Below are 26,727 nucleotides of genomic sequence, written 5' to 3'. Positions count from 1 at the left end.
TCCGGGAGGGAGAAAAAAAAAAAAAAAAAAAAAAAAAAAAAGAGAAAGGAAAAAAAAGTATTTGGCAGGTCTCCGACTCCAAATATTTCCAAAATGATTATACATTTCATTAATCAAGGTCAAAGTAACCTCATTTGGCCAGTATTAATGAAAACATAGGGTATGTATTAACTAAAAATCATTTCAGCAAGGCAAATTGAAAGACATTAAAATTCGGTGGGGAGCCGTTTACAGTGTGTGGGTTTCAGATGCCATCTACCGGGCAAATCCCATGCTACAAAATGACAAGTCCACCTTTACTCCTGCGCTTGCAGTTTCTCCTCTCTTCCTCTCTCAGCAGTTTTCCCGCAGTGGTCCAAGCTCAGGAAACCTTTTAAACACGTTTCACTTGGGCTTGAGAAGTCAGCAGGGTATGTATAGTGCTCAAGTGCTTTGCTTTGCTTAACTGGGGGACGGAGTTGCCCATGACAGCGTATTAAACGTTTAATGTAAAAATGCATGGACAAAGTTCTCTGTAAACAGTAGAAAGAAAGGCATTTTGTAATGTAAGTACAGCTCAGAGCAGAAGCCTGATTCACGTCAGAAAAACACCTCCTGAGCACCTAAAAAAAAAAGGTCATCTTGAAACAGGATATATTGCACAGCATAGCCAAATAATAACTAGAAGTTACAGTACTTGGGAGTATCAAAAAAAGCCCAAAAGAAGCCTAAAGGAAACACTAATGTATCGCAATTCTGGCTCATAGTGTGAGCTATGCCCGGTGGGAGGCTTTCTATCCACTTCAGGCTTCAGACTGGGGTCAGACCCTGAGCGGGGAGCTCCCAGCACACAGCTCCACTTGGAGCAAGCAGGTTCCTTCAGGACGAAGCATAAGCAGAACTGGCTTTGGATCCTGGGGCAGATTATTCTGCAAATACAGCAGTTTTCTGTGAGCTACAGTTCCGGTTTTCAGGCCCCTTCCCTGTTTCTTTGATCTGCTACAAAGCAAAGCTGCCATGAAGTTTAAATTAATTTATCTTACATTGTATCAGATCACGAGTACACATGTGGTCATTTTCTCTATCCTTCCCCTTCTCCATCTCCCCCCGCTTCTCTCACCCATCTCCCAAGGCTGTAGATTTATAGACAAGCAATCGGACTTTTTTGTTGGTTTCTTTTCAGTGTGGTTACATTTTAATAGGACCAGTGGGAACTGGCCCACTTAAAGAGAGAAGCTTTGAAAGGTTTTTTAAATAAATCTTATTCCAAACTGTGAGGTATAGGCAAAACCTAAAAAAAATATTAAAATCCCCCCTTGTTTAAATGTTTAAATCTGTACAAAAAGGTTAAGCAAAATGGGACGGGCTGATGCAAGGTACAAGCCATTCTATTTGGGTAATTTTGAATGTGCAATTTCTAATACATTTTATTATATGTTGTCAATAAACTATAGTTTCAAACAAAATTATTTTGAAACATTAGACAGGGCTTTCCCAATTCTGGAAATATTAAATTAATATCTTGGTAATTTTGAAAAATGCTCTGAGCAATTTTTAAGTTTAGGAGGTAATTGAAACTAATCCATTTCTATGAAATGTTTTGTACAAAAAATACCTCTTTTTTGACAAACCTGTTTATTAAACAGTTCCCAAACCACCAGGCTTCTTTGGTAACTACTGCTTTTTCATCAAATTGGAATAAAAGAGCAAACCCAGCAGACAGCAAGCAGTTCCCTGAGACCATATTGAATAAATCCAGAAAGCCATCTCTCTCCCAAAATATAATCACTGTTACATAATCTACTGTAAACTCACCAGATAAAGATAAATCAGCACCTGTCGACTAATGAGGAAAGGTTACAATTATATTATCCCATAGTAACAGTTTTTTCTCCTTTCCTCAAAAATCACTTTAAAAAATCTGCTTTAAATGACTATTTTAAAAGACTGTTGTTATAAAATGTAACTTCCCATGCTAACAACTCCCTTCAAATTCTTTCTCTAGAATCACATTCTAACAAGAAAGCAACACAATTGCATACATTGTGAAAGATAAAAACCTTTATATTAGCAGTTAACAAAAGGGCTTATTCTGGGTCAGTTCTCTGTCTGTTGAAACAGCAAAAGCAGCCTAACTGAAGACCTGCCAGGTGCCTGTGAACCACTGTCACAGGAGAGGAGGATACAGTCCCAAACTTTGAAGTTCATGGGAGCTCTGGTCCCCTTCAATGGGCCAGGTGTTCACTGGCAATGGGACCATTTATTCTGCAGCTTTGCTTTTGAGTCAAACATCACCTCCCCCCAACCCTCAATCATGTACCCTTAATCATAGGTAAACACACAAGGGAGCCAACTTTGTTTTCTTCCTTATTCTCCAGCACTTTTCCTCTGTTCCCCTCTCCACAGCTTCCTTTTGCACCCTGATTTAGGGCCCAGAGCATGCAACCTCTGCTCTGCAATACCCAGAGCATGCTAGAAAACCTGCACCCCACAACGATCTTACTATGGTGTATCACTATGAAATACCCACCATTCCCGCTCCCACCACCACCACCACTGGTCACCATGATGTTACTGCTCCCCTGGTCTCCTCACCATGCAAAGACGCCCCTAAATTCCTACTTGCTTAATCTGGGGTGGATTACCATGCCATGATTTCTGCATTGTTTGTTCTCACACTGGAAGAGAGGCTTCTTTTCACCCCAAAATATGTAGAAATATGTAGAAAGACCAACAAGAAGAAAAGCTCAGAATCTCAGCACCATTAAAGCATATCATTTTTACTGAAATTAAAGACAGCAAAGTACCTACATAGGACTCAGATACACAAGGATTTCAGTGGGAAATCAATTCCCTAAATGTGTGTCTTTAATGCCTGATGACCTGAACCTCTCATTTTTCAGAAGTTAAGAACAGTGAATGTAGAGTGTTTTGAAACATTGTTCGGTTGTTTCAGAATGGATTTCTAGGATTCACATGTCTGGAATTAATAGCATGTTAAGAAAAAAAATCATGTGAGATGTTCATACGGAACAATGTTTGCAAAAGGTTTAATCCCTTTTGCCTCCATGGAAAGAAAAAAGTAAATTACAATTCTTCCTACATAACCAATTCATGTATTTTCTTTGAAGTGGAAGTATTTGCAATGTGAGCTATTCTATTATGAAGCACAGATAGAAAATAGTCATCAGCATACCTGAACAGACCGATAACCAAGCTTGTTGCTATTACCCAGGTACCAGATACATCCATTACCCTTGCTACCAAACTTGGAGCTGTGAGACCCAAAATGCCACAAAGTATTTGGTGGCAGATGGGAAGCAAAGAAGAGTAAGGGGATTAGAAATCACTAGCCCTGGGGTTATCCAGTATCAGGGTTGGGGCAGATGAGTGGTTATAGGCAGAACTCATGAACCGAACCTACATTTCAGAAAGTTCCCTTCATTGCCTACTCAACTGTAAGAAGCAGAACAAAAGCAGATGCCAGTCCCGTCAAAAAACACCATCAAAATGAAAGTGAACACAATATTCAGGTACAGGATCAACTACAGATTTAGAGGAGGGTGCTATGCAGAATTTTGTTCTTTGTTTAAATATAGCCTTGACTAAAACGATGCTGTCAATTTTAACTAAGCAGAATACTCTAGTGGTCTAAAGGAGGGCAGAAACTATAGCCAGTTTAGAGTGTAAATTTCTCCAGCTACAGGAAATATTATCAGCACGAATAATTTAATCATGTTCAAGTGGAGTAAGTGGTTACCCTGAGTTTGCCTGAATGCATATGTGAAGCAAGCTTATATTGCATGAAATCTTTATAAGCACAGCTGTTGTCTCCTGTATGTATTAAATTTTTAGGAGCTTCTCTCAACTCCTTTTACTTTCTTGAGCTCCCCAGCTAAAATGCTGAGATAACTGCCCGTGTTTCCTACTTCTCTGGCACTGTCAGAGGGAGAAGTGAGTGATTTAATAACTTAAGGCTACAAAAATGTTGTTTTCAGCAAAAACAACAATCAAATTCCAAAGTTCTCTGAGATTTGATTCACGGTGTTTACAAAACTGTGGTTCTGTGACCTCTGCTTATCATTGTAATCATGAATAACCGGCTGTGTCCCTCTGCTCCTTTTTGTTTCCTTTATCCACCCTCTGTCTCTTACTTCATCTTAAAACAGTATGTTCTAAGGAACAGAAACCATCTTATACCAATAATCAACTAACACTGCAGGACTATGTGTGAACTGGTAGGTGCTTCTCTAGTAAAAGTAGTGAATACTCATAACCCCAAGAGCAAGTTGAAACTGAAATACCCCTCCTGTGCCTCAACTCACTGTGGTTTGTGTTATACTAGCACATGGGCAAAACAGAGACCCAGCGACCATGCAATTACATTCTAATGTACTGCCCTACCTTGTCTGTTTACAAACAACGTTAAGCACTTTGTGAATGGGATGCTTGGAGTTTAAACACCATTTTACCAACTTTGAATGTGATGTGCTTAAGTTTAATGGACCCAAAAATGAATACTGTAAGAAAAGCATAATCTCAAAGTATGTTATGCCCTAGTACTGAAGGAGGCACCTTGTGTGAAAACAAAAATCCGTGTAATTGCACGACATCATTATATTCAAATGGAAGAAATTCATAAGGGTTTAGTATGAGCAATCATATAAATCTTAAGGAAAGTTTTCATTGTGACCAGTTTTCTCGCTGTTTGTTATATAGCTATTGTTTCAAATCATGGGACAGAAAAAGAGATTTCTCTTCAGACAGAATAAAGTTGTTTAAATATTTTATGGGTATTTATGAAAAGTACTAATTAGATTTTTAATAAGGTTGGGGTTTACTTTGTTTTGTTTTTTTTTAGTAAGCCAAATTACACACACAAAAAAAAGGGGGGGGGGGGGGGGGGGGGGTGGGCCGAGAGGGGATGAAAAAGCCTTTCAACAAATGAAAATTACAGCCAGCACAAGCTACTGGCAAACATCCACATCTAATAAAAGCAACTTTCCCAATACTCCCCACGAAGCACTTTCATTCCCTCCCACAATATCCCCATTTGCTTCAAAAGTAGTCGTGACAATTCTTAAGTATGTTGTGTAGCTAAAATATAAGAGACCAGTTAATGAACTATGTACCCGTAGATCTGAACGGGAAAGTATGCCACATATGCTGAGATACCATCAGAACTAGAAAAGTCATGGGAAAGGAACTTAGAAACTACATTAGCCTAAGAAATCTAAGATAAAAATCTAGCCCAGACCTCTAAGGACACAGGTCTTTGAGGCTTTTCACATGTCCAGATTATTTCATCATTCAGAGTTTAGGGGCAACTCAGCCTGTGATTGCTTACATAGTAAGTGACAAATTTTTTTCAGGCTTATTTCACTTTGCTGAAAATGCTGGTATTCTGCCCTAAGTATTTGGGAGTGCGGGGAAAGGTGGTAGAAGTTAGGCTATTTCTGATCTATATAATCTCAAAGGAAGTGGAGTACCTCAGCAGCTGAGATCCTGTACTGGCCTCTATCTACCATCCTGTGGTTTTGATAATTTCAAGGCAGAATTTCAAGACAGGAAGCTTTTGTAACACACTTTCATCTAGGTTTTCCCTTCAATTTACCAAAGCCCACATCCCAGCCTCAGTACCAGGTAGCTGGGCTCATGTGAACTCAAAGGCTATTTCTGGAGGGATGGAAACTTTAAATACAGAGTTAGGGAGAGGAAAAACTCCACTGCTCCATCTGGTCTCTGCAAAGACTGTACCTATACTAAGGACATTCAGTTAACATATTTTGTTAAGAGAACAAGAAGTTATTGTACTTACAAGGAACTTGTGCAAAAGAATGTAATCAAAGATTACCAGATACCAGAATTTGTGTCTGTCTTGTCTACAGTTTGCTTTTAGGTACTTTTGATACATAATACATACCATTAATACTATTTGTCCATATATCCCCAATTATGCTGAAAGATTCCCAGATTTTATAGATTAACAATATGCTCCTAAATTCAGCATTGCTGCACAACAGGCCAGTTCTTGAACAAGGGTCAGTAAATACAAAAGAATATAAGGGAAGGCTGGGAAAATATTGAACAATAGCAGATGTGCAAATTCCATGGTAATGAGAAAAACTTAAGGATTTCAGAGTTTAACACCTAAACTGAAAATCCATCTTCCATTTTAATTACTTTAACAATGAGAGAGCTCTCCATATGATCTACTTTGTTCATCTAGTTTTCATAATTTTAAAATATATTGTGTATTTATATCAAAGAACAGCTGGGCAGACCTGCTTTCTCTTTTTCTCTTAGGCATCTTTTTATGCATCTCTTTTTTCCTGTGTTGATCTTTCAGGGTATGAGTCTATGGGGCTGAAGTCAGTTGAACTTCTTGTTGTTGGCTCCACTGGCAGCAGGTTAAGACCCAAAACTCATCATCTGTCTGCAGCTGCCCTGGTATCTGTATCTCTTCTTTGTGCCAAGGAGCTGAATACAAACAATACCTTCAGATGAAGGGTGCTATACTACCTTTCAAATAGTACATCTTGGAGAAGAACCATTGGCCCTGGAATGAAACAATCCTTTATTCTGACCTTGCTATTATGCAAATTAACTTAATAGATCTCTAACCTTTACAGATACAATATGTAAACTGCCACCTCTTTACAAACAGGATTACTTCACCTTCATTCCCTTGATTAAATAAGAAATAAATGGCACAATAAGAAATTATTTGTAGGGATGTCGGTTTATTTGCATATACTTTGGTATTCTCTTTGGAATACATGTAGCTTAGGTTAATCAGTCAGGTGCTCTCTTCATTATAGTTCAAATACTTTATATTTTTTTCTTATATATAATGCAAGGAAACACGCAAAAGAAGGCTTTTCTTAGCTGATAATCAAGCCAGGCCAAAAATGAAAGCTAAGTTTACAGCCTGGAGAGATTCTGGTCTATAATCATGGTAAAAAGTTAGTGCAGATGCAGTTTATACAAGCAGCTAAATGTTTTTGCCACTACAGTTTATTCTAAGCATTCCTTGTTTCTGTTGTCTAAGGTCAAATATATAAGAGAAGCTAAATTCAGTTTTACGGGCGGAACTCCATCTACTTTTGGCAATTTCAGTAGTGCAGCTTTCCTGGTCACACATCATGACTCATCACATTCTTCCTGGCAAAAGTTTGTACTCCAGCTAAAGGACCGACACCAAGTGATTATCTGTGCTTTGTGAAAAAGAGAAAAGAAACCACCCAAAAGCTAAAGTAAATTCTTGAAGAAATATCAAAATGAAAGTGAAAAACTCTGAAAGTAGGTTAAAATACCACTTCTCTCATTGCACAAAAACCCCTGACATTCATTACACTGTTCTTGTGGATGATAGTAAGTTATGCCTTGAATTGCTGTTGCTCAAAGCTCAGCACATCAATATGGTTAAGTTATGGCCAACACTATCTAAACCTCAACATCATTCAAATAGAACATCTCCAGCACTGGTTAGGAATGCCTTGATCTTCTGTGAGCAGATAAACATCAGATGAACATCAAACCCTATTTACTCTTTAGTCTCCTAATTAACACAGAAGGATGTAATTCATTTTCCATGTGATTGTGAAAGACCACATTATTTCTGAAATCTAATAGCAGTGCAAGTAGAATAAATTGAGTTTTACTGGAGTAGAACTGACGCAAAATACAGGTGATCTTCACATAGCGATAATGAACCTTAACTACATTCAACCTTGCACTCCCCTACTATTAGACTATATACTTCAGGCACTGAAGAGAAAAAAAACCAAAAACTTATACACACAAAAGGCAAAGTAAACTACACATTTTATCAATTATTAGGACTTCTAAATAGCAGGAACAACAAGAACTCCCAAAGGCACTGCAGACAAAATAAACATGCAAGTCATCTAGTAATCATGATCCAGCTTACAAGACACACAAAGAAAACTTTTGTATATGGAACATGATTTCAGAATCTCATGAGACCCAAAAGCTCTCAGTATTTCAAAAAGAGATTAAATGTTAACTCCATTGGTCTCTTTTGTCTGAAATTCACTCTTTCTATGAAATTCAACCCTGCACAAAGAGCCAGAATCAGGATTAAGGATCTCATGAACCCCATTTAATTCCTTAAAAAGGCATCTGTGCAGAAATGAATTGCAGTCTCTGAGAAAAGTTGTGCTATCAACAAAAGTATTAAAAAAAATAATAAAAGGCATTTGGAATTAGTTTGAAAACTTTATGTTCCAGAAAACCTGTTAAATTTTTGGAAAAACTTTTCTTCTAAATGGAGATGTATGTTCTTTAAAATATAAATTGAAATAGAATCTTAAAATATTTCCTCCTAAGAAATTCTAATACTAAGGTCAATTTCTCTGTTGCTAGTGGCTACAGAGTGATATAAAAAAATGACAAGAATCACATCAAAGTCTGCCAGCAGCTACCAGGGCTTCCGGGCAGGCTGATCGTTTGCAGGAATTCTCCCTAAAATTATGGTAATGGTCTTCCACTGGCAAGGAATAGGAGGCAGAGAATTGCAAGATAACAAGTCTCTTGTAATATTCTCTTCATTCATGTACCCTGTAGGAGGCTGAGTTTAACAAAGAGATGAAGAATGAGAGAAGAACAAGAGAATGAAAGACAGGAAGATGACCCTGTATTCAATTTCTACACTCCAAGCACAGTCTTACTTGGGGTCTCCCTATGAGTCCTAGCAGCTCTTCCTGGTGGTAAAACAGTTATTGTCTGGTTAATTTACATCTCTATTTAACACATGACATAAGTAGACTGAGCAGTGTGTTTGGTGAAGGGACAGGGAGCCCCTACTGATGTAAGCTGGTGAACAGTAAAAAGAACAATCCCTTCTAAGGAACTGCAATGCTGAAACTCTTCATGGCAGCTGAAAATTTATTTCAAAAGCATTAGAGCTCATTGTCATGGGTTCCCTTGGCTAAACTTCTTGTTGCCAAACTCAGAGGTGACTTGCCATTCCTGCTTTAACAAGCTGTTTAGCTACTACTATCTGTCATAGAACAACAGCCACCTTGGTGGCTGTGCCAGTTCCAGACGGGCCTTACCTCCTAAGTTTGGTTGTGTTCCACTTTAAAAAATGAAAAAGAGCTTTTTTTTTTTTTTTTTTTTTTTCCTTTCTCTCTCCCTCCTTTTTTTCAGTTGGGGTAAATAATTCCAGCGTTATTATTTGGGCATGAGCCAGCCTAATACTCAGTATGCCTGGGAGTCATAGAGGGTTTGCAAATGCTGCACTGCTGCAGGAAACAGTCCCTGGGAAATGTGGGCTCCAAGCTTCCCATTAGCTTGCCTTAGGGAGAGCAGCATACCCCAAGCAGGAAGGGTCTGTTTTATGGAAGAGATGACCATATAATCCTGTATATCACTGAACCCCAGAAGACCTCAAGCTTCAGACAAACTGCAACGTGAACACAGCAATAGCCAGACAACTAACAGATCAGTTGGAAAGCAGCACAGTAAATACTCAGCAGTGAAAATAGCTAGCAACAGAAGTGGCTAGTGGGGGCTGCCACTTAATATATATTCAAGATGCCAATTCATTGTCTCTTATTTAAAATCATAAGGGACTGGGAGGGTATCCCAGTAAAATAGAAAATTCAGCACTGGAGAGATGCTGTAGCCATCACATGGCATACTCATACCACAATCCAGTAAAAAGGTTATGGTACACATGAAAATCAATTGCATTTATTATTCATGTGGCAGATGAGTTCGCTTGATGTGTAGGGAACACTTGAAGAAATGTAGAAAGGAGCTTTAAGGAAAATTGGCCTGTTTGGAAAACTTGTGTCTCTTGACTGGAAGTCTGCTTCTATAATCTGAGGACACAACATGACTCCACACTGCAGAGTCCCCTAGCACTGGGACTCACCTGAAAAATCAAGGTGTTTCAGCATTGTGCATAAGAAAAACTTCTTGGTTGTCTCTCGGAAACCAGTATTCATAACTGAAATTCTTCGTGTAATTTAAGTTAAAAAAATGCATTTATTACACATTTTCATCAGTTACATACAGTATATTAATTGTAATGACCTTATTCCCATGTCCTGTACTACAGTAGTACAACTACGAGGTGTTCTTGGCGCCCTTTTACCACTAGGTGGCGGCGTTAGAAGCAAGAAACGCGATGAAGACCAGGGACAGAGCAGCGACCTGAAATGTGAACTTCCACCACGGTTTGGAACGTTAAATCCTGGGTAAACTCTAATCCATTTATTTATTTGAAAATTCACGTCTTCACTTTAAAGCAATTAAAAGAAATGTCAGCCCACGACTATAAATCCCTTAATGCAATATAATCCTTGAATTGTAAGCGTTCTAATCTCTGCAGTATAACATGGGGGGGGGGGGGGGGGGGGGGGGGGAATTCAACCCACCACCTATATAAACACCTGTCCACCCCGTGCTATGCAAATAAGATGAGAAAGAATTTTCTTTCATTTCCAGGTATTTCGTCACCCTGTGGTTTTGTTACCACTTATTTTCAAAGAAATACATGAAGACATCTAAAGATCTTGTTAAAACAGTACAATGCCAGAAGAATGAGTTCCAAGGTAGCAGTAGTTTTCTACCACAGACCAATCAAAGCAGAGCAAATCTAAGACACAAATCTTGTTATTAGAATGCATTTGCTAGAGTAATAACTCTGAACAGAATCCAGCATCCTATTCAATAAACGTTTTCAGCAGAAAAACAACAGCAGCTCATTATTGTAGATGTTAATAGTTCCCTGCATATGGTCACCTACAAAATGTCTTGTTCCTTGAGTGGCGAAAATGGTGCAGCTTACTTCCTTATGAATTTATTGTACCTTTCCTGTCCCAAACTCCTCTGGTGAAATACTCCCACCTTCCCCTGCGACTAAGACAACATTCTGGCCACCTCCCCACCCCCTAACCTCCATTTTTGGGGTTCCCCACACAAAGGCCAGCCCCAGCTGAGAATAGCACATGTGCTCAGCGATTCAGTGCGGGCTGCAAAGTTGCTGTTACCAAAAAAAATAAGAGCCCTGTGCTGAGCTGGCAGGTCTCTCCTTGAGCGCCAGCACCAGCAGGACCTCTCTGTGTCACCCTGCCTCTGATTTTCCACATGGATATAGCAGGAACCACAGAGAACCAGGGCCCTCAGCACGCTCCTGCTTCTGGCTGGGAGGGCCAACAAGAAGCTGCAGGCACCATATCCAAAATGTGATTTACAGACGTCACAGAAAGTGTTGTTTTCTTCTAAGAGGCCCAGGGAGCACAGGTGGGCTGGCAGAGGTGCTCCCAAGCGTGAACACTGCTGGGATTTCTGCTCCAGCTGGGCCTCAGCCTGGCACCCCCAGGACGCCCCCGCAGCTACAGCTGACAGCCCGCTTTCACCCCCCACATCACCTGGAGGTTGAACGCAAGTTTTGGGTTTGCTCCCATGGCGGCAGGGCAGCGCTGACAGCTCTGAAGAACCCACTTCGGTGGGGTAAGCCCCAGGCCAGACCGGGCCTCTGCGGTGGTCACTGACAGACCCCCCTGGGGAGGTGCCATACCTCATAAACCCACACAGATATTCCTCAGGAACGCATCTAGTGACGTGTGGAATTAAACTTTATAACTCAGGATAGGTTATAAAGCAAGTATGTTTAATTCACCGGCAGGCATCAGGGTGGATAATTCCAAAAGCACCTGCTGCCCTGACTTCTTTGTGCACGTGTGATTTAAAGTATACATTCATACATATTCAATAGATGCCCAAGAATAGGTTGGGTGAGGATAATTAGTCTACCAAGAAGCCATTAACATAAGTTACCTCTCATTTGCGCTTGCACCCTGTCTCCTGGTGGGGGTCGTTGAGGATGAAGGCTTGGTAGTCTCCCTCACTCTGAACTTTTCACCTTCACTCTTCGTGCAGACTCAGTCGTGTCTCAAGTTTCTTCGAAACCAAAAAACAGGGCAGATCCAGTTTCCTATCTCAAGGCACAGCTGTTCTCACACCAGTGTCTTCTTATCAGCACAAGGAGCATCCCAGGTCCACCTTACCGGTACAAAGGGCCCAGGAATGGGCCTAATTTACGAGGTCACCCTGTGAAGCTCCTCTTTGTTCATGCAATGAGAGTTTTAATTGTTCTAAGTTTTCCATATCCTATTAATCTAGTTATTTCTAAGCTTTCTATCACTAGGGCGAGCAAAACCGACATCACTCCTAAACCACAGCACCCCAGCTCCCACTGCGCGAGACCGGCCGGCCGAAGGCGGCAGACGAGGGGGAGCGCGGTGTGCCGCCCCACGCCGGGGGAGGACTCGAACCTGCCACCCCCGGTTCTACAGCACTGCGCGCCAACCCGCAGCGCGGGGCACACCACGTGACACACCTCCCCCTACCACGGCCTGCCAGCACTTCCGTAAATATTGCGGCAGTTGAGTGACGGGGGAAGCGGCCAATCGCGGTGCGCGTAGCGCCAGAGGGCGGTGGTCTCTCCTCAGCGGCTCCGGCGCTGGACCGCGGGAAACGTTAGCGGTGAAAGTAACGGCTGCTGCGCGAGCTGCTGGCGGGAGGGAAGGGGCGTGAGGGGTGGCCGCAGCGTGGTCGCGGCGGCGGCGGCGGCGTTGGAGGTGAGCCCTCCTGGCCCGGCCCGGCCCGGCCCGGCCCTGCCCCGCCGCGTAGAGCCGGGCGCGGACCGGGACAGCATGGCACGGCTCGGCTCGCCTCAGGGCACCCACCTCTGCCGCGTCAGGTGTTGCTGCGGGGCGGGCCGGTGGGGGTAGGCCCCCCCAGCCGGGGGGGGATCGTCCCTCCCCAGCTGAGGGCAGCGGTTGTGGACGCCCGGCCGCTCCCCGGGGAGGCCCGGTGATGGTTATCCTGGACGAGCGGTGTAGGCCGCTCTTGAAGAGCCCGGGAGCTGTCTGCCTCGGCTGTGAGGGGCAGGGGAGCTGTCTGCCTCGGCTGTATGCTCCCAGTGTTGCAGGGGATGATAGGATCTGTAGCTGCACCTCAGACCTTATTTTTTCCAGTTCATTCGTGCTGGGTGTGGACAGTTCTGCTCTTCCGCATTTTTTTGAGTAAGGCATACCCTCTTCAGAAGTTACTGTGCATGTTTAGTTTTGTTTGATGCTGATTTCTGTATGTGTCTCATAATTATGATATTGTTAAGTCATAAATGTATGCAGCAAAATATGCATTCCCGTGTGCTTTTGGTTTTGTTTTTTTTTTTTTTACTGGCATAATGTAGTAAGTGCTTTGTTTTACTGGTTTATATTTTGGTGTGTTGTCACAGCCTTCCAATGGAGATAAAAGCAGTTGTTAGAAGATATGAAACAAGAAATAAGACAGCGGGAACAAAATTGTCATCATCCAAGTCCCGAGTTGATTGGAGACGCACTAAAAGGGAATTCATACTATCTGACAGCAATGACGAATCCTCAGTTACCTCTGAGGAGGAAGAGCCTACCGCATCAGAAGATGAAATAGATGAAAAAGATGAAACTGATTTCAAGAACAGCCCCTCAGATCAGGAAGAGAAAAGCCACAATGGGGAAGTAACAGAAGATGGTGAGGATGAACGCATCGTGCCTGGGAAGCGTAAAAGGTTGAGCACCACTGTCCTGTATGACAGTGATGAAAGTGAGGAGAGTGATATACTTGTTAGAAAAGTTTTTGCTAAACGCCACTGTATAATTGATGAAGATGAGAGTTCCCAAGAACAGCAGCCTGGTAAAACCTGCCCTACAGAAAATGTTTCTACTAATAAGAAACAGAAAGTATTAGCAAAATTGGAAGAACTTGCAAGACAAAGAGCAACTCGGACATCCTGCAGCAGTGGAAGTTGTGAGGTCTGGATTTTATCCTTGAAATTCAATTGGAGAAAATACTGGATGTAGGGAAAGGGGAAGACTAATAGGAATCAGTGCAGTTTTATTTATTTTTGTTTTGGGTTTTATTAATGACAAATCAGTAGTTCTGTCACATTTTAACAATTGTCCCATTAACTAGATAACAGTATTAACTGCTGAAAACCTTTATCCTGAGTTTAATTTTAATCACTGAGGATGTAGGAATTTCCTTTCATTTGCTGTTTCAGGCATTCTGATGACTAAGCAGCTTAGAATGCAGGTATCTATCTGATCTATGTAGTCAGAGAGGAAAAACTTTATCATTCCTTTGTTTCCATAAAGAGACGCATGAAAGGACTAGCAAATAATTTTTATCCAGAAGCAAAATACACGCTGAAGTAACTTAGAGGTCCTGTTAGCTTAATTCCTACAAATATAGTAAAGAGAGGTACATGGAGAAGGCTGAATTAAAGCTGAAAGTAATTATCATCTAATACAGAATGATGTATTTTTTTAAAAACATCATATTCCTTGTTAATTGAACTAGTGATGTTATTAGAAGGTCAAAAATCATTCCCAGTTTATGTAGTATTTCATCAGTGCAAACAATTAAAATTCTTGTGTTTGAAATGCTTTTTAAAATTTTAATTAGGATTCTAATGGTGAAGCAGAAGAGGAACTATTCTGTCCCTTGCCCCTCACACCAACAGAAGGTAGTGAAACTGATAGTGACAGCATGAAAGACTTCATAGTAGAGGAAGATGAAGATGCTGATGATGACAGCACAGAGCACGTAAAGAATGAAAACCAGCCACAACAGAAAGAAATTAATAAATCAAGTAGTGAGTTGCTGGCATACTACGTCCCACACTGTAAGATAAAAATTAATGACAATTCTAGATGTAAAACTTGCTTGTAGTGCTGTAATAAATATTAATGGACTGTAAATACAAATATTATATAATGGGGTATGATAGCATAAAAGCAGGTTCCTGAAAGGTTTCAATTTATCGTATAAGTACTTTGATTTCCACAGTAAACTTTTACAGTCTTTCTGTATCTTATCAAAAGGAGGGTGTAATTTTGGGGGGTAGGAAAGAAAACCCTGTTGCACAGACTTTCTACATCGGTCTGATTTAGGATGAGGTAGGCTACCTATGATGCAGTCATTCCTGTGGAGGCCTAAATCATCCTTCATCTTGTGCTGTATGTTAAGAACAACTGTGTTGATTCTGGCCAAATTCTGTTCTGGAGAGTGCTGTGGAATTCTTGCCATGACTTTGGGATTTTGGGGGCTTGGGTTTTTTTTTTTATTTAAATGTATTTTTATTCCATGGCAGTGAGATTTGGGAGCACAGGACTATAGGGGTTTTTGAATTCATTGTTCAATTTCAGCTGAACTGCACAGAGGCAGAAAAGTTTTCAAGTTGTTCTTTAAGAAAACTGTTATCTGGGTGGAGCAGAGGGATTTGAAACAGAAATTTTTGCTAGTTAACTTCTTACATATTTTGTTGTTCAGAAGCAGGTATGTACTGACTGGAGAGTCTGTGCTAGCGTAGACAGTCACAAGCGTTTGTGGTGTTTCTTCCCCAGTTAAGACCTAAGCAGAATTGTGTGTGTTTGAAAGAAAGTTGGAAAAAACAAAAAATAAACCACCTCCCCACCACGGGCTTGGCCTTCTCTGGTTTGCATTATGTCTTGCTATTCATACAAGAAATTATTCTCTTCTTTTAGTGTTTGTGGCTCTTACTGTGAAGTGTTCTTGCTGAAAGGATGTGTGACTTTAGGATGCTAAAATTAATTAAGATCATTGGGATGAGAGGCACTATCAAAAGGCAATGTCATGAGGTGAATGTTGTACATGGAAATTATTTTTAGATCCCTATTTAAATGACTTAATTCTAAATTTACAGTTTCTTCTTGTAGTACTTTTAACATTGCTTACCTTTTTTTTTTAAAAAATTCTGGTTATATTGCTTTCTTTCCAGTATCTCGCTGTGAGCATTACGTACACTTCAAAAGAATAGTAAACGCTTTCCTCATAAATGCGATTGATGGCACTTTTCTGAGCTCATTATATGGTAAGTAAATTGCATTAGATTATACAATAGTGCATTCAAAGTTGTACAGAGACATGTATTCTAGGGAAAGATGTGTCTCCTGATTGGAGTTACAGGACTGTGAGTCCTAAGATCTGTTCTTGGTTTTGCTGCTCTGTAACTTGGCGGGGTAGGCAGGAAGGAATCTATCTGACAGAGTAGAGTAATCCTGGAAAAATGTGTATACCTAGTTCTTTTAAGCCAAGAAGGCATTCTGGGATGTAGTTACTGATTGGTAGGAACAGCCATACAAAATTAATTTCAAATTAGATACCTCAATGAAGAACGTTGCAAGGTCAGCTGATTTGTCAAAACGCCGCATGCTTCATAGCTTTTTCTGAGGAATTTGGTAGATAATAAATAACTTTAGTTATGGAGATTACTCCGGATCTGACTTTTTTTTGTCTTTTTTTTTTTTTTTTTTTTGCTTGTAACATTTGTTCTTTCAGATAAATAATTAGCTGCAGTCAGTACTTGTCTTGTTCTTGCTGAGGAAGTGCTTTTTGGCATTTGGCCTAGTTGGGTTGAATGGCAGCCTCACATGTAGTTTCAGAAGCACTGTAAAGATGGGATTAATGAGAGGACTGTCAGTGTCAGGTTGTGGGAACAGTCAGCAAAGTGGAAGTTTTGGTTTCATCAGGAGCTAAGAGGGAATGGAGTACACCACAGACTTCAGAATAAAGGCTGTGTATTCTTAAAGCTAAAAAATGTCTTTCATATACAACTGCTATTCTACTACACTGCCAGGGGTTAGTTTTGTTTTGGTTTGATGTTTTTTTTTACCAAGTGAAAACAAGCTTATGACAAGTCATAAGAAAACTTTGCCAGGTTTCCTTCTATTTCAAATTGTATCTGCTCTACAAAATTAACAACTTATTGCCAAGGTGCTGGAAGTAGATCAGCCATGTGTGTGAGCTGGAGGTTGTGTTCTGTCTTTCTGAAGAACATCGTATGGTATGACCGTAGCCTTGCATTACAAAGATATATTTTTATAACACAGAATGGATTTTTGTTAGTTAAGGGAAGGGAATATCTTAATTAGTTTGAATCAAGAGCAGCTGCCTTAGTGTTAGAGTTCAGACTTGCTTTTTGTTGCAAGGCATTTTTTTTATGGTCTGTTGTAGCCTCTTCAAGCTTTTTGTACAGCTGACTTACTGAAAATGTGTGTGTACAATGTGTATGCAGAAAAACATTATTTGTAATTATGGTGGTTATAACAATAGTGACAATTAACTTTCTTATATAGAAAGCTAGATAGCCAGTGGTCTTTCTTTGTTCTGTTTCTTTGGTAACAGCATTGCTAAAAGGCTATGGAAGGTAGCTGAATTAATTTGTATGTCTGTACATGCTGAAGCTCGAGACAGTATGAATGGGCCTGCATCTATGAAAACCCTATTTAATTTCAGGAGTCCAGCATGTATTTGGGAGATAGCTGTGGTATAGTGGTAGTTTTACTTGTCCTAATACTTGCTTATTTCTTTTGCTTGGGTAAGTATTTGGAAGTACTTATGCCACCTAACTCAAGGCATCTGACTGTGCTGCTGAAGCGTAAAGGTCAGTTTCTGTGTGTTCTTTTATTATAAGTGACAAAGAGAGTTGTCAAAATTTGTGCTGTGAAGCAGTTCATAGTAGTTGGTTTTCATGGTTTACAACTTCCTCCCTTATACATTATGAACAGCTTACATAAACTGGACCAAAAGCAAGATACTTCCCGCCCCCCCCAATTCTTTTAAATGGGATCAAGTGAATGAGTCTTCATTTAGGATGACAGCTTTTCACTTTAGCCTTGATTGTAGAGTTTTTTCATGTACCTCTTGTGATACATACTTTGTTTATCAAAGATGCATGAGTCACTTTTATGAATAACAGTAGTGAGTGGTTTGAGTAATAATTTATTAAAATAATTCATAGTTCTTAGTATGCAGAAGCATAATGTCCTTGAAAATTTTATTTGAAGAAACTTGCACAATGTAGGGTGATCAGCAAATTAGTAATTGCTGTCACTTAACAGATGGAACAAGACAAAAGAAGTATGCGCAAGATATGTTGCTCTCACTCCATTATTTGGATGACCGCTTCATTCAGCCTCGTCTTGATAATTTAATCTCTAGAAGTCGCTGGAAAGACCGATTCAAGGTGTGTACCTTATACTTTAAATAGTGAAGTGGGCTTGAAATCATATCATTACTGATTTTTTTTTTTAATATATATTGTAATTCTCTGTAAAGGTACAATAATTGCTATAATTGTATATACTTTGTTAATAGAAACTCCTTGTTCTTTACCTTACATAACTTGTTTTGATACTTATAAATGGAAGTATTTTTTATGTTGATAACCAGGTAAACATTCAGATAACAGAACAGAATCTGTTCTCTGTTACCTGAATGCTTCTCCTGTTAAGTTCAGCAGGTTAGGTTTTGAGTAATTTGTGTGACTTGCTAAGTGTTATAACAAAATTTCTTCCTCCTCCCACAGAAAGATAAACCAGTATATTCATAATGAAGATTCTACTTAAAAAAAAATTAAGTCAATATACAGTAACCTAGACATTGTATGCAAATTGCTAGAATGGTATTAGTGTGATAGGTCTGGTGATCTAATAATCACTGTAATAATGGAGTATGGCCAGTAAAGAGGTACAGTGTATTTATTTAAAACAGACCAAGAGACAGAGTTGCACCCTCACCCCCTTCAAAAAGAAAAATGAGAAAAAAATAAGTGCCAGGGTGCAGGAGCTGTTCTTTAGGTCTGAAGCTGAATAAAAGAATTAATGAACTAGAACTGAGTTAACTGCTGGGAAATGCTTGAGAAACTGTATGTTTGTGACTGAATGGTGAAAGACTTCATATTTGAATCTCTTTGATTTCTCTTGGGAGTATTCAGCAGCCTATTTGAGGCATCTTTCAGTTTAGGGTGATTCTTTAATGTTATTTGAAATGTGTTTTTCAGGAGCGTGTGGATTGTTATCCAGATGTTCACATAACCATGAAAGATGCAAAAAGTATGTCTTGTCAGGCCTGTGAATTGAATCGTTATTGTAAGTTTAACGTGCAGCTCTCTGGGAACCTTTATAATAGCAGAACTTTGGAACCGGATGACTTCATGTCAGATGACAAGCAGGTAACTTCAAAGAATTACTCTATATAATTTTTTTTAAGCTTTGTCTAGTGTTACAGAAAATCATAGAAAGAATAGAAATCCTATCAACACATCTAATGTCTATAACACTAGAGGCAAGTGCGAAGCTGCTATACTTCCATGTCTAAACTCTATTAATTTGTAATACAGAAGGACCATTTTGCAGTTTGGAGGAGTATAGTCTTGCATTTAGCAAGGAATTACAAAGGAAGTTCTTATGAAAGTTTAAAGGATGAATAGAAGCGTTCTCCTCTGCCTCCCCCCTCCCCCCCCCCCCTTATATGTTGGGAAAGAGGCAATGAAAAGTATCCTCAAGTAAACCAAACTTTTATGAAGAAAATAAATCTGGTGGTTTTCTATGACCTTTGGTTTTGTCTGCATCACAATAATTGGTATGTTGTTTCTTCCCCACTTTTGCCACTTTAATACTAGTACCTGATGCAGCACGTGTACTTGAACTGCAGTAAGTGCTAATAATTATACCCAGCCATGAGCTGGACTTCATGATAAAAAAGATAAAGGGCCAATAAGATTTATTGAGAACTTTTCCCCTCAAGTCAGAATTGACATTTGCCTCAATTTTTCCTCTGCTTCAAATCTCTACAGTCTGAGTCTCATCCAGGGCAAGAAGAAAACTCTAGGTACACAGTATCCCACACATCCTACCCAGCATGCTTGTCTTTTGTGATGTATGGAGAGGTAGTCTGAAACTGTGTGTCGAAGAGGCTGACCACACACATGAAGATGAACATACTAACCAAAGTTCTAATATGAGCACTCAATCAGTTATTTCTAAAGTAGCTTTTTGTTGGGTCAGAGAACATTTAATAGAAGATTGAAAATCCTAAAGTGGATGCATATCTTAAAGAAAGGAAAACCAGTGGTAAAGAAATGAGTGACTAAGTGATGCTCTGAACATGCCTGGCATTCCTGGTTTTCATCAAGTACCTGAGCAATACTATGACTCTGTGGGGTCTTTTTTATTTTTAATAGATCCTATCTCTGTATGCCAGGAGTCTGAGGCTTTAAATCAAGAATAGCATTTGCCTTGGGTTTATGTATATTCTAAATATCAGAATGCCTTTTCACAGAAATTAGATCACTTGAAAGCCTTTTACCTTTCTTTGTGTGTGCCTGTAATGCCCTTAAGACTTCCCCAGCAGGAATTTTGCATTGATTAGCTTGCAGAAACATGATAAAAGTAACTTCCTGTATAATGGACAATCATCTCCATTGAATGATTGTGTTTTCTGTTTTGTTGCAAGTAAGGCTTATTCTACATGGGTCACTAGGTTTGCTAATTCTGTGGCTACTATGCCTCTAGCATTTGGAGCATCCAAATACACTCCCAACAGTTCTTGTTTGCTCTAGGTCAGAATGGTGGGTGAAATAGTGCCACCGTCATTCTAATGGTCCAGTTGCAGTCCAGTCAGAATTTACTGCTTCATTCTTCAGATTTTTACATATCTGCTATTTCTCATGTAGCTGTTTACTCAGGACAAATTATCTTGAAATCTCAGTGGCATTGACACCAGAAATTGCTGATCTTCTGTTGAGAAAACTTGTTCCTAACTACTTCAATACATTTTTATCACAGCATGTTTCTCATTACTGCATTATCAGAACTATTTGTCCAAACTGGAAGACATTTCCATTTAGGTAGTCTTGCATCTTTTTCTCGCTCAGTTGTCTCTACTAGGACATTTTGGATTAAATTGTATTTTTTGAATGAAACGCATCTTTCATGTTGTTACATGATGTTGCACTAGACAGTAATTTTAGATGACTTTAGCAGTCAGTTTTGTTATATTTCACAGCTGAGACTTTTTAAGACCTTGACTCTTAAAAACCTTAGTGTTCCTAGTATTTAGGGATCTCTTCTTCAAATTTACTGCTACCAGTAATTGTTATGATTAAGTATGCATATGACCTTCCTAAGTAATGTAATTTGTGACCTGTTATGATAAACTCAAAGCACACAATTTGTCAAGAATAAAATACTCCTACGGCTGTGTACCAAGCTGATATCCAAGTTCTGCCTTCCTTCCCCTTCAGGAGATGTAGAAGGTATATTACGTTCCTTTGTGACTGTGAGGAGTTTTTTAATGCAGCTGACGTTCCTCAAGTATTTCCTGAAAAGAAAAAAGTGTCAGAACAAGTTGTAATTACAATATATTTTGAAATGCAGTATAACAGGATTTCTTATATAAAGTGAAGCCTTCATCAAACTGGAAGTATACCTTACTGAAGCTCAAGCCTGTATTGTTTGGATCTTTGCAAATATTCTAACTTAGAGATCTGAGCGGTGTCAATATGATTATCATTATGTCATCCTATTGGGCTCTGTGTGTAATGCAGAACCTAGGGAAATCTGTGCCACAGTTTTTCTTAAATAGATTAGAGAATTTCAGAGCAGCAGTTGTTAATACTCTGTTTTGATAAGTCTGTGTGTACATGATAGTCAAGAGAGCTAGGCTTTTGCAGTAAGGCCTTTCCCCTTATTTATTGCCAGAAAACAGTTAAGTCCTTGGCAATCATACTAGCACTGATACTGCAGTCTGTAGTACAGTCATTATTCTCCTTTGTGTACAGGTCTGTAAACGTATATCAAGAATTTAAAAATTTTCAGTTTTTCATGGGAAGTGTATGCCTTGCCTACCACAAATAATTAGTAAACTAGCACAAGAATTTAATCTTAACTTCCAACTTAACTGTGGAAAAAGCAGTAGCAATTCCCTCACTGCTACCCAAACATTGTCCTACATAAAGCATTGGCTGGTTTTCACTTTGGAAAAAACTTGAAATATCCCACTGAATATTGAACTAACTTGCTAGTTCATTTTTGTCCTCCAACTTAACAGTACAAAATGAGAGCTTTTTTTACCCTGTATACCCCAGCATCTGGTGAAATGCCTGCCATGTGCGTGCTCAATATAGCTCAGGGGCTGTAGAACAGACCCAGGAAAGACAGTTATTGAGCACTTTCTAGTAATTTTTGATAATGCCTTTGTAATGCAATATTTGTGTTCTTACGGTGACCTGTAATTTAGACTGCTAAAGGTACTGTTCTTAAGTAGTCTTTGAAGTTCTGCTGGCAGTACGTTGATCAACTTGTCCTGCTACTTGAGAAAAAAAAAAAAAAAGAAAGGAAGAAAAAAGAAAAAAGGCACACAGAGCTACATAAAACTGGCACTTCAGGAACTTAATTGACTGAAAGAGAAGGCAATTCAGCACTGGCAGATCAGATTGAATGGAAACATGTAGCTGGACTATTTTCTAAAGTTTTATTTGAAAATACCCAAGAAAAGTGGATGTGGAGAGAACAAAAACAGACCTGCAACTCTCTTCTTTTGCATAAAACTTTCCTTTTCTCTCATCTCTGAAGTATTCTGCTTTGCCAGTAGAAAGAGAAGAGAAACAGCTGTTCCAGTTTTGCTTAGGCTTGCAGGGATTGTTCTGTGTAGCTGCCAATTCTCATTCCTCTGCAAGTCAGGGAGAATCAAACAGTTTAGAGGTGTAGGTGTCCCCCACACTTTACTTCTGTGTGACCCGGATTATAAACTGTTTTCTGCTCTCACTCTTGGTGTTCTACTTCTGTTTATAATCATGCTTAGAGGGCTGGGGTTCAGTCACTGCATGTTGTGCTATTGTCAGGCAATGTTCCTGCATTCCATACAAAGTGATTTAACACAACTTTGGCTGATACGGCCAGCTTGGGTAGATAAGTTAAGCATTAGGACAGAGTCACTGAGAACTGCAAGAGGAAAAAATTAGAACTGAGTACAGTACTGAGATTCTTTCCAAAGCTGCATTCTGAAATAGCATTGTATTTTTAGACTATCTTTCTTGCTTTAAAAACACAATACATAATTACATTATACAGTATTTGGAGAAATGCCAGAGGCAAATAGCTGATGTAGGAATACTTTACACCTTGCACATAAATGAACTATGAAAATCATTGCCACAAGATAGTTCAAAAGCAAAAAGTTTTAGTGGGTCCCAAAAGGGATAGACAGGTTCTTGGGGAAGCTTCTTCCACGCTACGGAACATGATAGTTGGGATGATACAGACTGTCTTAACTGTTGACTTCTAGGAACTGTATGGTAATGTTAGGATTATTCTAGTGTTCATCCTGCATCTTATACTAATTTCCTAAATGTCCCCTGCTAGCTGTTGTTGCAAGGGAGAAACTGGGCCATCAGTTTGATGCAAGATGGTATCTCCTATTTTACATCAGATAATGTTCCAGATGCTGCACCTCATTGCGTGGGATACATGAAAAGTTATTAAATGCTCTGTGAAACACTGCAGCTCAGTTCTTGATTGTTTCAGTATCTGAAATGGTACTTCTGGAAATTTGAATGAATCAAGGTTACACATTCGTTGGTAGGTCTTGTACTTCATGGTACCTATAGCACAAAACTATATATAAGCAATGCCTTAGCTTTTCAGTTTTGGGGAGCATAGAAAATGTAGCTGCATGTAAATGCATAGACATGATTTTTAGAGATTTGCAGTATAGTACTAGGATTTTTTTATCTCAAGATGGTTAAAATGTCAGTTAATAACCATCTGCTGTAGGTCCGATCAAAAGTTCTTCTAAGCAAGTGTGTCTCTTCTGACTTCAGTGATATTACGCCTGCTTATATCAGTTGAGCTGCTGGTTAATGTATTTAAGAAATAAAGTATATTCTTATATTTCAGAAAATATCTAAATAGTACATATAAATACAAATTTAGTTTATATAATCTTTAGAAATACGCTTTTCTGTTACTGTCACTGTCAGCAGATGCAGCTAGTGCTAGGTTGTACAAGTAGGTCAGGTGTGTTGGGGAACTGCTCACAGATGCAAATTTAGTCATGCATTTGGGAAAGCTTCCTGAAAATGCAGGTTGTAAGCACTGATTAAAACTTAACCTTCTCATAATTTAAAAGGATGTTCAGATTATTCCCAATGGCAGCAATAAAGGGTATCACTGTTGTGGCTTAGAAGAGATCATTTTGCAATATATAACATGGTTGGTTTTTTGATCTGTATGTGTGTGTAATCTGAAGTTGCAATACAATTGCAGCTTGCATTGCTGATGCAAAGAGCTTTGACCTTTAGCGATTTACCAGCTTGTTACTTGCAAAGGTGTAACAAGGCATCAGCCCAAAACAATACTGCCCTTGAAGGGTAAGTTGATGGGGGTGGGGGGGGTGTGTTAATAAAAATGAATCAGTTTCTCCTACATGTATCAGGAGCTGAATTTCTTTACACATGTATTAATGGTGTTGCTTTTGAGTGTAGAAAACCTGACCTCCAAAAACCAGCCAGATGTAGATTTTTTTACCTGGTAGACTTTGTCTCCATGGGTTGGAGTAGTAGTTGGTGCACCTGTGGGTCATTTATAGGGGATAGATTCCTCTTCTGATTTGCCATTGTATGCACTTGAACTACTTCTCTTGTAGAAATGGAACAAAAGTTACTCTTGTGAAACACAGGATGTCCTTAAATGCAAATGAACTTCTCTCTCCCTCCCCACACCTGCAGTTTTCCATACTCAGTGAAGATTTAGGATTGCCAAAGATTCTTGTAACCAATATATTACTCGGTATTTTCAGGTAAACACCTTCACTGCCTAACATCTTTGTATAAAATCTGAGTTCAAGACAACGTGCAAAAGTTTGCCTGTATTTAATCTTAGTGCTGATAGATGATAATGAATCTGCTCTAATCCATGCTCTGATTATGTATTTACAAGCACATTTACCATTTTTTATCTATAAATACTGCTGTAAACTGTGAAGTAAGACAGTCCTTTTCTTCATGGAAATTGTAGAAGTAAAACTGGTAATAAATGGGAGATAAGGAAACTTTGATTTCTGCTAGCTATACCTCCCAGATAGTTGCAGATTAACACTTGCATTGAAGAAACCCTTGGTTTTCAGATTATATTTTTATGAAATCTAATCTCTGTATATATTTATTAAATATGTTTCTAGGCATATGTCTATTTGTATTCATATCTATTTTTTTAAGAAATACTGAATAGTATTCAGTCTACAAAATGCTAGAACTGGTATTTCATGTCTCTAGGAATCACTATATATTATGCAAAAGTAATCAAATAATTTCTTTTCCTCTGCTTTCACAATGTGATGGTTGTCTAAAATGTCAGTGATTTTGTAACAAAGTCCCACCAGGAGATAGAAAAGATACTCCCAATTATAAACATGATTGTGTTTGTAAGAAAATAGTACAGATAAGCTGCCATTGCATAGACTTGCTGGCTGCCTGCTTGCTCAGAAATTGGTCTGCTGTGGCTGTGAAAACTGCATGGTTTTGCACTGATTTTATTCATGTAGTGTCATTCTATTTATTTCAAAAAATTATTCAGAAAAAGTTACTAGACTGACAAAATCTTACTAGACTGACAGCCATTTTTTATATTGTCAAGATAATCACAGTTCTATCAGAGAGAATGATTTGTTCACTTTGGCCTAGGTTTTGAAGGTTGGCATAGTGTGTGCAAATCGTACAAGAGTCTATCATAATTTGAAGCACTTCAAATACAAGTTGTATGTGGATTGCAGCTCCATTACCAAGTTGGATGGTGTTGAGGATGAACCGGTCAGAAACACAGTAAAACGGCTTTTCAGCCAGCTGGAAGACAGTGGGTGGATACAGAAGGTATGACTGAGTTATTTGATGTATCCTTTTCCAAGTAGATAAAAGTAAGCTGGGATAAAATGTCTGATTTAATTGATCAGTTCTGAATTACTGGGTTTCAATAATACAACTCTGCTAAACCATTCATCCGCTTCTGCTGACCCAGCCTCTCCAACAGTGGTATAGTGCTGCGGTCACACAGAGTTTGTGTCAGCTTTTGACATGAAGCATTTTGACAGCTGCATGATCTCTGGGCTGTGGTGGGCAGGCTCCTGTTTCATTTGAAAGCAGCAGCACAACATACTCAAGCTGTAACTTAAAAAGATTGGGAAAGACGTGTGTGAGGCACAGCAAGAATATTTTACTCTTCTGTTTATGCTGAAGTACTTTGAATTACTCAGAAACACTTTATGAACTATTTTAAGATTACTTGTAGTACAATTGCATCTAGCAAGCTTTCCGATATCATTGCTTCTGAATTGTTATTGACATGCTTGTTAATGTATTGAAGAAAAAGAAAAATCAGTCCTTATGTAATTTGGTTATTAAATATTGATAAAATAATACAGGTTTTATTTTACTTGCAGAGATACAATGATCTTGAAGACTACATGAATGATGCAGACAGTTTCCAAGAAGAGAAAATGTATTAAGTGGTCATATAGCTCTTTGAAAGACATCTTGTAAAAATCTGAATGGCCTGCTTTATCTGCATGCACTTTTATCTCTGCTTGATCTTCAAGATTCTTTTTAGGCTATGTTATACTTAAATCCATATGCCTTTAAACTACTGTTTGAGAATGTGCTGTGTCCTTTTTTTCTCATCTGTGTCAATAATAACCCAAAATTTTGCCAAATCAGTCCTTCCAGTCTTCATAGGTCACATTAAGTATACTTCTGTTCTTAAAAATAACATCCCAGTATCTCTTTACTTGTGAAATAAAACTTCCACCTATTTATATTGAGCTGCAACATAGGAAAGGTAGGAAGTGCTGAGACCTTTTGAAATAGGTATA

General features: G+C 39.0%; 1 protein-coding gene and 1 long non-coding RNA gene across 8 annotated transcripts in view; one reads left to right on the top strand and one right to left on the bottom strand.

Moving 5' to 3' along the window:
* Positions 1-11,906, bottom strand: part of LOC308059523 — a 33,082-nt gene extending 21,176 nt beyond the window's left edge. Inside the window, exon 1 of the long non-coding RNA XR_013926280.1 lies at positions 11,794-11,906. This is a non-coding gene — a long non-coding RNA (uncharacterized lncRNA). The remainder of the gene's footprint in view (positions 1-11,793) is intronic.
* Positions 11,907-12,380: 474 nt separating this feature from the next.
* On the top strand, positions 12,381-26,512 carry CCDC82 (coiled-coil domain containing 82; the record flags this gene model as incomplete). Of its 7 annotated transcripts, none has more annotated exons than XM_080376991.1 (8): positions 12,381-12,501; positions 13,259-13,814; positions 14,467-14,686; positions 15,803-15,895; positions 17,925-18,049; positions 18,866-19,036; positions 25,547-25,732; positions 26,299-26,512. In XM_080376991.1, the coding sequence occupies 7 exons, from the start codon at positions 13,266-13,268 to the stop codon at positions 26,362-26,364; spliced, it is 1,410 nt and encodes a 469-aa protein (XP_080233117.1). In that variant the 3' UTR covers positions 26,365-26,512. The 7 variants fall into 7 exon arrangements, with proteins under 7 accessions (XP_080233117.1, XP_080233116.1, XP_080233118.1 ...); XM_080376990.1 differs by having other exon boundaries at positions 12,382-12,507; XM_080376992.1 differs by lacking the exon at positions 12,381-12,501 and adding an exon at positions 12,524-12,596.
* Between the last annotated feature and the right edge of the window lie 215 nt (positions 26,513-26,727).

Source organism: Falco punctatus (assembly GCF_963210335.1).
Source record: "Falco punctatus genome assembly, chromosome: 2".
NCBI classification, from domain to species: domain Eukaryota; kingdom Metazoa; phylum Chordata; class Aves; order Falconiformes; family Falconidae; genus Falco; species Falco punctatus.
Note: the sequence above shows the minus strand (reverse complement) of the source record. Positions and strands in the feature narration are given on the sequence as shown.